This window comes from Alternaria triticimaculans (genome assembly GCF_023758025.1).
Source record: "Alternaria triticimaculans strain BMP 0046 chromosome Unknown scaffold_18, whole genome shotgun sequence".
Lineage (NCBI taxonomy): Eukaryota > Fungi > Ascomycota > Dothideomycetes > Pleosporales > Pleosporaceae > Alternaria > Alternaria triticimaculans.
Window position 1 is genome coordinate 261,735 of NW_026055975.1, and position 14,227 is coordinate 275,961.

A 14,227-nucleotide genomic window follows, 5' to 3' on the forward strand; every position below is an offset into this window, starting at 1 on the left:
CAACGTTATCGATTGAGCATGCTGGACGCGACTCTTGCCATACGCGCCCAACATGACCTCAGGAATATTGCTCGACTTGATCAGTTCGACTTGCCATCTGACAGCTGAAAACAAAATCGTTTCATGGTGAAATGGTGTACATTGCGATGACCGTTAGGGGCAGTAACGTTACGAGCCACAGTGGCCCCTTTTCCGGAGAACCGGGCTGTGCGGGAAATTGGAACGGGGACGAAGGACGGCGCGGCAAACACCTTCCGGATGAGAACAATGGCCACAAACACTGCGCAAATGGTGTTGGAGGAAACAGTTGCATCGCTGTCTTACGTTCGTGATGGAGATGAGATGAGTTGCGATAAGGTGAGTTATCTTGGGCTGCATTGTGCATGCTGCACGTCAGTCAACGTGCAGCGAAACGGGTTCGGGATGTGGTATAGCGGGCTCCACCCCTTTAGCGCACCCTATTTTGAGCCACGTCTCTCATCTCATCCCAGATACCCCATATCTGTCCTTCGCTTACCCAGTCGTTCGCGATCGCTAGGGATGCCTTGACATCCTGCTGAACCAGTCGCTTGGGATCTCAAACTCTGGAAACCCTGTGTCACAATGGTAGCTCCAAGGTTGTCTACTATTTGTCTGTGATTATTCCAGCGCGTCCATGACACCCGGATCACTCCCAGCTCCCCGTAAACTTTACCAGTCCCAACCATTCTGCTTTTCAGCCGTTACTATGGCGTCCCCTCAAGAATCCATCGGTATGGCTCTCCCCAGGTACTGGCCAACGACCCGATCAGCAGCTCCAATACACCGAAGCGAGTAAACCGTACGTAAAACACCCAAACGCTAAGCATGTGGCCCAACAATTTCCTGTGTTTTGGCCCAAACCTTGTCCTGGGCGCCGCTCGCCCTCAATCTCGCCAGCGGCTTCTCGTTCAGCGTCGTCTCACAAGTATGCCATATCAGGAACAAGCCTCCGTCTTTCTGTCCGACCGTGTTCTTCCCTTCTGCAACACCTTCTCTCAACGGCACACCTTTCCCTCCAAAAGCCGCACTGGTAATCTGATACACATACCTCTCGCCGGCCTCCTCTTCTCTATACGTCATGATCCTGATAACCGGATCCATAAACATCCAAGCCGCCCACGAGCCCCAAGACCCTTCCTTGAACCCGCGGAACAGATTTCCCGTCCGCACACTCCCTGGACTTGCGTGTATGAAGACGATATTGTTGTTCTCTGGTATTCCAGCAAGGCGCTCAAGTGACAGCGTGGTCATGTTGATCATATGTATCATCGTAGTCATGCCTCCGAAGGCGCCTGGCGCTTCGAGTAGTAAATCATCTGGTTTGAAGAACCAGTCGGTTTCCATTCCGCCCGCGCGTACGCTTATCACGCGTGCGCGATCCGAAGCGCGGAGGAGAGGAAGGAGGTTTTGTGTGAAGCAGAATCGCGCGTAGAACTCTAGTACTTGGCTGATGTCTAGGCCTTCGGCTGTAGCTGGGTATGTAAGTCTTTGATGAAGCGCAGTTTGACAGAATCAGGATAGAATGGACTTACTTTCTCGTCCAAAAAATGGTACGTATCCAGTTGTCAGGAAGAGCAGATCGATGGCAGTCTCGAGCTTCTTGATGTGGTCGCATATCCGCTTTACTTCTGACAGCAGCGTGACCTGGCCTTCTACCCATATGATACTCGCATTCGGGTTCGCCGTATGTAGCTCTTCGATGAAAGGTTGGAACGCTGCCTTGCTCTCTCCTCTTCCAACGACGTAGGCTTTGAATTTTGTTCCAAGTTTTGCTACCGCTCCCAACGTGATCTTTCCTATTCCTGAAGTCCCGCCGACAAACACTGCGATCCGGGGCGCTGTCTCTTCGTCGATTTGCGCATTGCTTTCCTTGATCTTACTAAGGTGCACCATGTTGCCGTCTGCGGTGGTTGATTGTGAGGACTGTGGATTTGGATTGCGTGGGTTGATATGGTGGATACACACTGTGTAAGGGTTGAGAGTGCCTGAATGCGCAGGCGCAGTTACATGGCTGCGCCTCGTGGACGAATTGCGCACGGCAACAACGACCGGATGATTTCGAAAACCTCCGCGCAGCATTTTGTGGCAGTGACTGCATATGCGCCAAGTGTTTGTGATACCTTCCGAGGTCATTTGTGGTCGACAGCTTCCCAAAATCAAACGAATTCAGCGCCATCTGTTGCATTTCACAACATCTCCAAACACGAGCGCTAAGTGTAATGAGAGGACGGTATGTAAAATGCTAATCTGATTGTATGAAAAATACATGTTTCCTGCCATGCTCCTACACCCATAACGCCTTCAGATTCTTGTCCATCTAAATTCACGCCTGCGCGCTGACAGGCTTGATGCCAACCTCAGTCATCTTCGTCTTCTCCACTTCCTCCACCGGGCTATCCGCCCTCTCTACAACATCAGTCAGACCCATGTACTTCAAGCTCGCCGACCAACCGAGGTCATCGCCAAAGTAGTTCTTCATGACCTCAACACCATACTTGATGCCGTTCTTCGGGTCGTATGTCAGACATTGCTTGCCAACTGCTAGACCAATGACTGCATCCCATGCTGGCAGCTCTGTTTGGGTGTACTGCTCGATTGAAGGAGCAAGTTCTGAGTTTAGGATGGCGGAGTAGATGTTTTGTGCAGCGGCTTGGCCCATGACTGTTGCGCTGCCGGCGCGCTTGATACCGGTCCAGGCGATGACATCACCGACGCCGAAGTGGGATGATGCGTTTGGGATATTGTCCTTGAACATCAGAGATTGGTGGACCATGATCTCCTTGTCCTCGTTCAGGCACTCAGTAGGCAGGACACCCGTGGTCGGTGTGCCCTTCTTCGTCGAGTCAATGACGAAGTCGGCTGTGATTGTGTCGTTGTTTGCGAGTGTGACTGTGAATTGACCATTCGGTTGTTCCGTGATAGATGCGCGGCTACCCAAGACCAGCTTGACGCCTTCTTCTTCGAGCAGGATCTTTGCACGCTCCTTAACGTCTGCTGGTAGTGGCTCTGACGACAATACTTCACTCCGTGAGTGCACGAGTGTGACGTCGATCTCAGGGTAGTAGCTCTTGATCTCAGCAGCGAATTCGACACCGACAGCACCAGCGCCGATGACTACAACTTTTCTCCCTTCACACTTCGATGGGTCGCCACCAGTGATCTTCTCGATGAAAGCCTTTGAATCTCTCTGGTACTCTTCGAAGCTTCCAGACTTTGGCACAGCAGGGAACGGTCTCTTCAGGCCGGTGGCCATGACTAGGTAGTCGTATGATTGGTGTTGCGTCTTGCCATTGCGATCGCACCACTCTGCAACCTTGGCTTCAGGGTTGATGTTCTTCACACTCCCGTGCTTGAAGTGTAGATTTGGGTGCTTCAGCTCATTTAGATGGCTATACCTCTTCCACATGTGGGTTGTGTACTTTGGTGTAACATGGGCGAGCGGTGCGCCAACCGAGTGGACTGCAAGACACAAGCATTAGCTAAATTTCCTCTAACGCAGGGTGACAAGGTGGGGCAATGAAGATGCTGAGCCTCGGCTAGTGGGGTAGAGTGACGCACAATAACCATCGCGCTCATCGATGACAGTAATTTCAACCCCTCTGTTACTCCGTGCACCCTTGAAGTCAGGACCTGGGTAGACACTCTGTCGGGCCTTCCCTTGTGAGAGTTCCAGGAGGTTGACGACAGTAGAGATGCCTCCATACGCGCAGCCGACAACGAGTACGCGGTTGGGATTTGATAGGCTGAGATTGCCCAGTGTGTCTGTAACGCCTTGGAGCCTCATTGTGAATATTTGATCTGATAAAGGAGGGGTCGTGGGGGTGTAGGAGTGTTGGCAGGGCGGGATGAGAGGAAGATGATCTGATTAGATTACAAGTGCAGGTGGCAGAACGCCCACTTCTATATGCCGGCAGCGCACCACACATACACCACACCGACATCGGAAATCAGCTAACTATCGTCGCGCCAGCAAATAAGCTATTCGCAAGTACAGGAGCGATCCACCATCGTCGCGGATGTGGTGGTCGGTTTGCGATTGGTGGATGGCTGAGCATCTTATCAGATCCGAGCATTATCCGGTGCAAATTTTATCTGATGCCCCACTCCAACTGCATCTGCCCATCCTTCGTGTCTTGCCAAGGTGAGCAACCAAGGGCCTGACTACTCAACGGTGTTCAATGACAGCCTAGTTTCGGTTGCAGCTACCGGAAAGTCGCGTATTTGACCGCTTCTCGACTATATCTCCACATCAGGCCTCCGCTGGTGGACACATGTGCGGAGACCAAGGCCGCTGGTGGCAGTCACGATTCGCAATGTTACAATGAGTCCGTATCAACGAGGAATAGAGTACGCGTTCGACTCAGACCAGGGCTTACTTTTGGCCCAGGTTGCCTAGGTGGTCATTGAATGTCATTTCAGTATACGGTTTGATTGCGATAGCTTTGCTGCATGAGGTCGTATTACGGATGCCCGCGGGCACGATTGTTCGCGGCACGTGCCAATTAGATCAGGTTAAGTGGAGAAAAAGTCTATATTCAATCTTCGTCTTCATCGTCAGATCTATTAACATCAAACCCAAGTAGCTCATCGCCCTCTCCTTCTTCATCCTCACCCCTAACCTCTAAATCACGTATCTGTCATTCGCCCTTGAACCCATCCACAAGCACAACAGGACCCTTGTACTGCTTGCGTCCGCGGATAGCATAGTCAATACCACTCAGAACAGCGACACCAACGAACATAACAACAGCCCAGTTGAAGTACGCCAAAGGTACAGGCGTAGACTCAGGCCAGAAGCACCAGAAGAAGGCGTGGGAGGAGTAGAGAACACCGCCGATGTTGATGGGTACGCCCCATTTGCCGAGGGACCAGCGGCAGTTGGGGAGGAGTTCAGGGTGGCGGATGCGGCGGTAGAGGACGGCGCCGATGGAGAACATGTATGTTATCATGAGGGCTACAACGTTGAGGGAGATGACTGGAGTGCGTTAGCTGACATTGTAGAAATGTGCGGATGGAAAGGAAGAAACATACTAGCGTTGAAAGCAGTATCCGAGCCGATGTTAATCAAACTCAGCGCAACGGTGATAAGACAAGTCACCGTCACAGCATTCGCTGGAATTTCCAACTTTGGGTCGACGTGGCCGATCCAGTTGCTAAATGGGAGACCCTTGTCTCTAGCGAAAGCCCAGGTCTGGCGCGAAGTCGACAAGTTGAAGGTCAATGTGCCGGCGAAGATGAGCACCGTGGGAATGGCGTTGAGGGCTACGACACCACCGGAGTTGACGGCTTGGGCAAATACCCACATGTGCGGGTAGTCCTCAGCGAGTGCGGCGTCGACATCGGTAATCATGAACATGTAGCTGATTAGGAAGACTATTCCGAGAGAGCCGTTCATGAGGTACGCGCCAATCATCGCGCGGGGGACGGTTTTGCCGGCATCTTTGATTTCCTCGGCCATGTGGGCTGCGGAGTCGGAGCCTGTGATCGGATCTTAGCCTGTGTTCCAACGATGAAGCTTGAAATAGATATAGACTTACAGATACAGGCGTAGATGGCTGACACCTGACCCACCATGAGAGCCAAGCCAGTTGAACTCCAGTTTCCGCCATTCTTGAACTGGGTGAAAGTCACTTCAGCAGTAGCCCGTGGCGACAGGACCCAGAAGACGATGATGATGGCCAAGAAACCGAATACGTGAACGACCAACATGACGTTCTGGAAGATAGGCATAGCCTTTGAGCCCCAGAGATTCAGGACCCAGACCAAGAAGGTCACGGCAATGACCATGAGTGTCCCGTGCCAGCTGGGGGGATCGTATTCTGGGTACATGACGATGACGGAAGCTTGGATTAGAGTGCCGACGAGGAAAGGTCCGGAAGCTGTACCGGCTTGCCATGATAGTGTTGACATCCATCCGATGAAGTAGCTGAATGGCTTCTGGACGCTGGGAGGCGAGAATTCGGAAACCCAGTGGTACTGGCCACCAGCGGTCGGTGCCATCGATGCCATCTCTGCTAGCGACAGCATGACAGTGCTGAAGCCGAACCATGTCCAGACGAAACTCCAGATAAGACCTGCTGGACCTCCATCGAGAAGGCCTTGGTATGTTGCACTACGATATTGTCAGTTCCTAGTCCACATTCATCGTACCAAGGTAACGTACGTCAAAAGCACTTCCCAAGTTCCCTGCAGGATAACGGTGAACGCCAACGCAGACAACGGTCGATAATTCCTTTTCAGCTCTTGCACCTTGCCCATGCGCTCCATATCCGCGCGATCAGCCCTCGTGAAACCCCTCAGAGACTGGTGATACTCCTGACTCTCATCCCCATCCAACGACCGCGATGCATTCGCGCGCGACTCCAACGTCGCCTGCTTATCCATACTGCCAAGCGGCTGAGCCTCGTAAGCAGCCATAACCAGATGCGCGCCTTAAGATATGCAGGAACGCAGCGCCTCAATAAAAATGAGACCCAAGAAACAGGAACAGCAAACGCAAACAAACAAGCGAGAACGGTGCGATGGTAAGTAAGAAGAAGGGATTGCCCACACGGACACACGAAATGGCGTGCACATGCATGCTGGCGAGATGGGCTCGTCCAGCCGCTGCGAAATGCCTTGTCTGCCGCTTCCACGAAGAAGTGGGGTGCACTAGACCCAAACCCCCTTCACATACCCGGCATCTCTTCTTCTTGAGCGGAGCCAGGGTCCAATGGTGCAGATACACTCCGGTGCACATGTCAACCAACAAGATCGTCGCGGTACACAGTGCGTGGCCCTCCGACTTGCCATGAATGGTTTGACGTCCTGTCCGCCCAAATGCCACTATCCCTGCCGCTAGCGCGACACCACGCGGCCCGCTTCCTTATATGGGGGTTTGCTGCGGCTGGGCCGTAGGCTATCGCTGCAGGAGTCGTACATTGATTACATGTAGTTGCATCTGCCGCAGGCTTGTGTAGGAAAAGATAATCCGCCGAGATGACACGTTCGTGAGAGGTGGAAATGTCTCTCTAGGGGAAGCGGAAGAATTCGTTCTGGACCTTCTCCAGCCTTACGAGGTTGAAGGGAGCCAGGGTGAGCATCAGATTAGCGAATGTTGATCATGGTATGATTCGTAATTCATGGTACGATTTGTAGAGTTCTGTAATTCTGTACCCGTATTGCTGCTTCGGACGGATATTACCTAGGAAATCTCAAATCAGTCATGCTGGTAGCCGAGCTCATCAAACCCGAGGGAACGGTAAACTTTCACAAGAATTTCTTGTCCCACCGTTCAGTAAACCGCTTTCTTCGCGCTAGCTACCTGAATGTCATTTCAACGTATGGCAGCATGCGGCTGTCATTCCGCCGGGCGCCGAGCCTTGTTGGCGTCAGCCACTGTAGCACATACAAGGACGAAGAGACCCTTATGCGTTAGGAGTACTTGGTCAGGGCTCGCTTAGCATCAGAAGCCATCTTCAACAAGATCTCCCGTGAACCCGTGTACATGGGTCGCATTCGGTCCTGATCAATAAGCGATGAGCGTGAGGGAGGACGACGTGAAGGGAGTGACATGGGCGGTATAACGTCCGCGCGAGCTCTCATTGGGCTGGCCATGTGCAAACCACAGGCGGTATAGGTACATGTCAGACGCAGGAGCAGCGGTACAGAACCCAAAGGGTCGCCCTCTGACAACTGCCGTGGAATCTGTCTGCCTGTCATCTTATGGCCGCCACTCTGTTGTACCTTTCGTTCTTCAATTTTTCCCTTGATGCTCGATGGCTGGAGAGGTGATTCCTCCGCCGTATGTTATATCTGCGGATGACAAGCGCGGGCTCATTGTCGTGACTGGTGCAGCTGTCTTGGCCTTTGTCTGGTCTTGTTTTCTGATCAGGGTATGGTTGCGCCTACAATCGAGGGAGTGGCGATCTGATGGTAAGTGTCTTAGAGTCGGTCTGTACTCGAGTTGAGACATTGTGCTGATGGCGTGTGTGCAGATTGGTGGCTCGCAATAGCGACATTGCTCGACACGGTACAATCGGGAATCATATTCCATCTCGTCAACCTAGGCCTAGGGGCCTCACAAGTGGGAGTACCGTTGTCGCAACTCCAGCAACTTGGTAATGTACGTAGTGTTTAGGTTTTGGCGATTCAGCGACCCTCTGGATCCGCGCGTGGGTGTCGGCTCCTTGCTTCCTTCTGGCGTTCGCGCAGGCCCGCAGGGCAGCCGCGACCGAGTGAACCGCCGAACATCTGGGGAAACCGCGTCTAACAACCAACAGGAAGGTTTCGCGTCGCAGATCATTTATATCTTCGTTATACTCGCCTCAAAGCTATCGGTACTTTCTCTGTACCTACGGCTATCGCCAGGCGGATCTCATCGCATCGCGTCATGGTCACTCGTAGCACTGTCCTGTCTATGGGCACTGGTATCCGTCATCCTGATTGCTATACCATGCAATCCAGCGCAAACATATATAGACGCGGGCAACTGTACGAACAGGGTAAGCCGACTAACCTAGGCGACTAGGCGCATTCTCTTCCTCGATGAAATACATCCACATACTAACGCACCACCGCAGTGGCCAAAATGGCTCAGCATAGGCACCTTCGACATCCTAACCGAACTCCTAATGTTCCTCGCCGCAGTCCACCTAATATACTCCCTCCAAATGCGCCTTCTCGCCAAACTCCTCGTAATCTTGGCCTTCAGCGCCCGCCTCCCCGTCATCGCAATCGCCGGAATCCGTCTCTACTACCTAGACCTACGACTTAGCGGGTCAAACTTCACTTTCGACTACGTAATCGCTACGCAATGGCAGATGGGCTATGCGATCATGTCGAGTACGATAACGGGTATGGGACCGTTTTTGAAGCCGTTTGATAAGGAGTATGTGAGTAGTACGTATAAGCAGTATGGAGAAGGGCATAGTGGGAGTGGAAGTGGGGGGAGGTCGAGGATGGAAAGTGCGTTGACGACGCATTCGAGTGGGATGTTGCCGCCATCGAGAAGACAAATGATAGGGCACCATCACCATCATGGCCATCATAGGCGGTCGGCGGATAACATCTCGGAATCCTATCTCATGGATACGTTGCCCAGTCGGCGGGCGAGCAAGCAGTCCCTGGGAGACCAAGACGGCTCCCATGCTCTCGAATTGATGCAGTCTAGCAGTCCGACGAGAGCGTCACCGCCAGGGCATACTCATGGCTTTATGACTGCGGACGAGCACTTTCGTCCTACGCATATGTACCGTGGGCATGAAGCGGAGGTATGGGTTGGCGAGAGGAGTTTGAGCATTACGAGGGAGGAGATAGATAAGGCTGCGGAGTCTGGGGGGAGTGGTTCCAAGTCTGGGACTAGGCTGGTTATTGGGAAAAAGAAAGAGTTCAAGATCGAGGTTGATCGCGCGAGCCGTCTTGTGTAGGCCCTGTGCTGCATTGTTTGGGTGGATGATTTGCTTCGAAATGAGTTTAGAATACCCCTTTGCAGTTTGCGTTTGTTCAATGGAGAATTTAGACCAGCGAGGCGGAAGTATACAGACACGAAGTTATGACATAGAAAGCCCTGTGGATTGAAGAATCGTATTCGCAACATGTCCGAAATTCTTGAAGTGTTGAAGATTGCTTGCATGTGCTGTGATGGTGAGAAAGAAGGACACAAGCGCACATCTCAGCTGCATTGATGGTCCTCCTATTAGAGCCCCAGACTCCAGCTATTGCCGGTTCCATCACGGTGAATTGATTCAACAGACTTCAGTAAGAACGCATTGTCAAAACTCCTGATTCCAATGGGGACTTATAATACAGCAAGCAAAACTAGCAGTCCCTGGCCATACGAGCTTTCCATCGTCCTGCCAAGTCAACGGTCAAGATGATATCCTGATACAATGCTTTTACGGTTCGTCCCATGCTTTCTATGCTTGTGCCCAACGATCGGGAATAGATAAGGAAATAAACACGGGTAATCGCAAACAGAGATTGTGAGAAATGTTGGGGTCGCCGTAGTAGAGGGCCACCTCAACGTAGGGGGAATCGGTCGAATATTGTAAAGGGTGCATCTGGGAAGATGTGTTTATGCGGAGAATCGACGCATGACCTTGGCGATGACTGGGAGCTGTTAGATTGATACTGAACTAGGAGGTTCCAATGTACATACCGTGGAGAGCGACAACGCTGAAGATGAAGACAACGGACAGGGTCATGACCACGACCGGGTCGACCTTGAGACCGGGGGACTCATCAGTGTATAGCCCTGGTAATGGATGTTAGCCAATGTCCCACAACTGTATCTCTGCCAACCGCCGCATGCCAAATCCGCTGCTATTGTGCCTGACCCGCTCATATCAAGCCACATCCTCCTCTTCTCTCTCTCTTTCCAGCTCGGAGTGCACTTACTCAGCATAGTGCTTGAGCTGCCACCAGCGCCGGCCGCCCTTGTGCTGCTTGGTCGCAGGTTTGCGGTCTTCTCGGCGCGGTCAGCCGCAGCTTTCCTGCGCATAACAGTCGCGGGGCCACCTGGGGGCTTTGGTGACGCAGGACGCGCAGTTGTTGAGCCGGTAGAGCCCGTGGCGGGGGAGGTAGCGCGTGCAGCAGACTATCCGCGATGTTAGCAATGATCTTCGTGTTCTGAGGTTTGGCTTGTGCGTGAGGGCATTGTCGCGGGGCTTCTTGGATGGATCGAGAAACCATGACGTCTGGACGGATAGCAGACAGGTCGAGAAGTGACAGCACGCGACACCAGTCCAATAGTCTCTGTGACATGTCCTCATGCTCTTGCTCTCCTGTCGCATGCTCCGGAACGACAGCCAGGTGTCCTCGTGCATCCAATGGCCTCCTCAAGCGCCAAGGAAGTTGTTACTGACCATGATGTGTGTTTTTGACGGTGACCGGGGCGAGATGGACGGAGTGGTTGTGATGGAAGATGTTGTGGAAGCAGCTGGTGATAGTCGCTCGGCGGCTCTCAAAGGCCACGATTCTGGAGCTGGGGTTGCCGCGCCGCGCTAACCCTGACCTCGACTGCCTCGCTTAGGATGCCGCTAGCAAGGGTCACGTGTTAGCTCCTTCACCACGGCAGCGGTTATCCCGAACAGGCAGGTGCATGAACAAAGCGGTGGTATGAAGAAATTCACTGGAGACATCGCGCAAAGCATTTTCATCAAAAGGATGGTTTGTCCCAAGCCACTTTTCCCATTAGACCATTTGATATACCAGGCCAGATAGCGTCCCAATATCATCAGCGTAGGACCTAGCCCACTTTCGATGATGTAGATGCCCTCGACCAGATCCGAAAGCTAGCAACCGGTAATAGCAAGTCATCCTTAAGCAAACTCCCGCAAGCCCCGTAAACCGATGCCGACCCTTAACCTTGCCTAGCAAACACCCATGTAACCGCCCGTAAGAGGTATATTATCTTCAGCAGACCCAGAGATGTGGAACGTAGGCGAGCATGCTGCAAGTGCGCCGCCAAACCCACAGGAAATATTCGCCGACCACCAATTGACCGGCTCCACCCATGGTTGTATCTGAAAGACCGACACAGTATGCCCGAGACACCTGAAATGCAGTAACTCCGGAGGTGCATCCTATCTCCCTAATCAAAACTCCGTTTTCTAACCCCAAACAGACGCCTGGACTCCCTGGGTGGGGGTGTTGCTCCAGGGTCCGTTGTTCCAAATACCAACGCCCTTGTCAGTGACAGTAGAAGAAGGGTTCATAGAAGCAGATGTCGTCATGTTGTTCTGCTCGCTCGCGTTGTACGAGTTGTAGCCGAGAGGCGACGGCAGCGGTGAGTTTGCGCGCTTGCCCAGGGTGGCACCACCTGGCTGCTGCAGGTTCTGGTTCTGAGGACGAGTGCCGATGGGGGCGACGCCAGAGCCGTTGGCCTTCTGACCGGGCACGGGGGGAGAGCCTCCGGGCGACGAGTTGGAAGTGCGGTTCGCCTGCTGCGCATCGAAGAGGTTGAACGCGGGGTTCTGAGTACCGGACGGCGAAGAGGTGCTGTTGGCACGAGCATCCTGAGCACCGCCAGTAACGTCCTTGTCGCGGGGAGGCATCTGAACAGAACCCTCGCCGGACTGGGCCTGCATGCCGAAGGGGTCAAAGGCGAGCGGAGAGGGGCCACGGCCGGCAGCAGAAGTCTGAACGCGGACATCCTGGCTCGAGGTGGGGTTGCTGTTGTACAGGGTGGAGGTCTCGCCATACAAAGCACGGTGCTGGCGGGCGATGAGTTCGCGGCGCTCATCTTCATTCATGGCATTGGGGCTCATGGAGCGGTCCGACTTGGAGCCTGAGCCTGAAACGTCTGTATTACCCTAGTCAACCAACTGTCCTGCCTATTGTTGCCCAGATTCCGAGTCCTTACTTCTGTGGTATTGCTGCTCCTGATGATAGTTGCGCAGCTCACGCTCACGCTGAGCCGCCATCCGTCGCTTCGCCTGTGCCATCTGGTCCGCGTCGTTGGGTCGGGGCGCATAGCCGCGCTGGTTCTGGTAGAAGCCCTGGACGTTGGTCGCCGAGTGGGAGCGGGAGCCGTCGTACTCGCTGACCGAGTGGTGGCGCTGGGGGCCGCCCATGCGCTGCTGCTCTGTGTCACATGTCAGTGGTGTGGAGGGGCATGCGTGGGCAGAAGTGTGTACCGAAGTCGGGGTATGGGCGGGGAGCGCCTCCCATCATGGGCATGGACTCGCGGCGGTTGGCGCCCATGGGGGTGGGAGGGAAGCCGGGGCCGAGGGGCTTTCCGCTCTTGCTAAGGTTCTCAATGGCGCGGTCGACCTCTGTGGTTACTGGTCAGCACTGCCTCGCCTATGGTTGCGACGGGGCCTGTCACTGCCATGTCGGGTCGCATTGGCTCTGACAGACCCCACCGCCGGAACTACGTACCCTCAAACTGCGAGGCAAAGGCATTGGCGACCTCGCTGTTGACCGTGGAGCTTGTGCCTACATCCATGTGAATCGCTGCACCTGCGCCGTTGAATCCCATGTGGCCGGTACCTGAGCGCGAGGGCGGTTGGGGCTGCTCCCATGACTGCTGGCGGCCGGGAGCGGGTGTGTTCCACGACGCGTCGTTGTAGTAGGACATGGCGGGCAAGAGGCAGTCCGGTGGCTTCGTGGGAGTCGGGGTAGTTGCGCAACGCCAAAGGGCTCGTGGGCGGGACTAGTCTAGATATTCTGGGTACACTGGTCAGTACGGTTGTTCTGGTCCAGCAATGGCACGCAGCAATTGGCGACTGAGGTTCGGCAACAAGAGGTTCGGCGGTCGGCGGCAGCCCGTGTTGACGATATGGGGGCGGGAAATGAGGTCGAGGCGGGCAGCGGAAAATTTTGGTGGAGAGCGGAGATGTTTTGGACAGACAGGGTCGTGCCGCGTACCGAAGAAAGTGAACCGTGAACTCACCTTCACCGCGAAAAAGGAGCGACAGCTGTTCACCGGGCAGGCAGCAAGTGAGGCACCAGGAAAAGCACAACTGAGAGCGGGTAGGGGTCAGGGAGGGACTTCGGGAGATATCGCGGGAATGTGAGGACATGGCGAAAGGGGATGCTGGATTCCTCGCGCTAAGCAGGCCGAGCAACGACCTATCCACTTAATTCATCTCCGCTTCGACGACACGGGCCTCACCAGCTGCATGCAATTAGTTCGACATGCCTTCCATCCCGTCCTGGTCCAACCGCGTACTTCGTATGACAGACGCCGCAGCCTCGCGTTGGTGACTGCCGTTGTCCTGGAAGCCCAACTCTACGGCTCTTCAGCGGTCGGCGAAGTGGAAGAGCTGGCGGATGACGTCCGAGAGGGGCAGCTGCATGTCGTCGTCGAGGACTGCGGGATATGCAGTGCGAGCAGCGGGCGCGTTTAGCGAACCTGCAACCGTCGTTCGGGCTCTCACCACCCTATCTGTCGTCGGCTATTCGCAACAAAGCCCCGCGCGTCTCCTTTACACGTGGACCCTACCGCTCTGGCTTTGTCACGGCCCTGACATACACCGACTCAGGGTCTGCGTCTTCCCATAGACATCGACAGCTGCGTCGTGGCCGTCATCTGCGAACCTCGCGTTCGCAGTGCCCCGCCAGTGCGCCCGCGAGTGCAGCAATCCATGGCTGCCAGGCCGACGCATGCCACGCCGTGCTGCCAGCATGATCACTGCCCTCCACCATCACGCACCATGTGGAAGCGCTTGGGCTGTGATGCGGGGCAATCGGACGAGCAATGTGGGCTGCCTCCAATAAGCAC

General features: G+C 54.3%; 5 protein-coding genes across 5 annotated transcripts; 1 reads left to right on the forward strand and 4 right to left on the reverse strand.

Moving 5' to 3' along the window:
* Window positions 1–840: 840 nt before the first annotated feature.
* On the reverse strand, window positions 841–1,914 carry J4E78_009057 (uncharacterized protein; the record flags this gene model as incomplete). Its single annotated transcript, XM_049369652.1, has 2 exons — window positions 841–1,487; window positions 1,554–1,914. 2 exons carry the CDS (start codon window positions 1,912–1,914, stop codon window positions 841–843), a joined length of 1,008 nt encoding a protein of 335 aa, XP_049218613.1.
* Window positions 1,915–2,344: 430 nt separating this feature from the next.
* Window positions 2,345–3,805, reverse strand: J4E78_009058 (uncharacterized protein; the record flags this gene model as incomplete). Its single annotated transcript, XM_049369653.1, has 2 exons — window positions 2,345–3,480; window positions 3,580–3,805. 2 exons carry the CDS (start codon window positions 3,803–3,805, stop codon window positions 2,345–2,347), a joined length of 1,362 nt encoding a protein of 453 aa, XP_049218614.1.
* An 853-nt stretch (window positions 3,806–4,658) lies between these two features.
* J4E78_009059 (uncharacterized protein) lies at window positions 4,659–6,438 on the reverse strand (the record flags this gene model as incomplete). Its single annotated transcript, XM_049369654.1, has 4 exons — window positions 4,659–4,996; window positions 5,053–5,499; window positions 5,559–6,133; window positions 6,185–6,438. The coding sequence occupies 4 exons, from the start codon at window positions 6,436–6,438 to the stop codon at window positions 4,659–4,661; spliced, it is 1,614 nt and encodes a 537-aa protein (XP_049218615.1).
* Window positions 6,439–8,392: 1,954 nt separating this feature from the next.
* Window positions 8,393–9,052, forward strand: J4E78_009060 (uncharacterized protein; the record flags this gene model as incomplete). Its single annotated transcript, XM_049369655.1, has 3 exons — window positions 8,393–8,429; window positions 8,605–8,894; window positions 8,933–9,052. 3 exons carry the CDS (start codon window positions 8,393–8,395, stop codon window positions 9,050–9,052), a joined length of 447 nt encoding a protein of 148 aa, XP_049218616.1.
* A 1,023-nt stretch (window positions 9,053–10,075) lies between these two features.
* On the reverse strand, window positions 10,076–13,081 carry J4E78_009061 (uncharacterized protein; the record flags this gene model as incomplete). The annotated part of the gene is made up of 7 exons (XM_049369656.1): window positions 10,076–10,110; window positions 10,160–10,255; window positions 10,399–10,597; window positions 11,625–12,304; window positions 12,365–12,586; window positions 12,639–12,776; window positions 12,883–13,081. 7 exons carry the CDS (start codon window positions 13,079–13,081, stop codon window positions 10,076–10,078), a joined length of 1,569 nt encoding a protein of 522 aa, XP_049218617.1.
* Window positions 13,082–14,227: the final 1,146 nt, after the last annotated feature.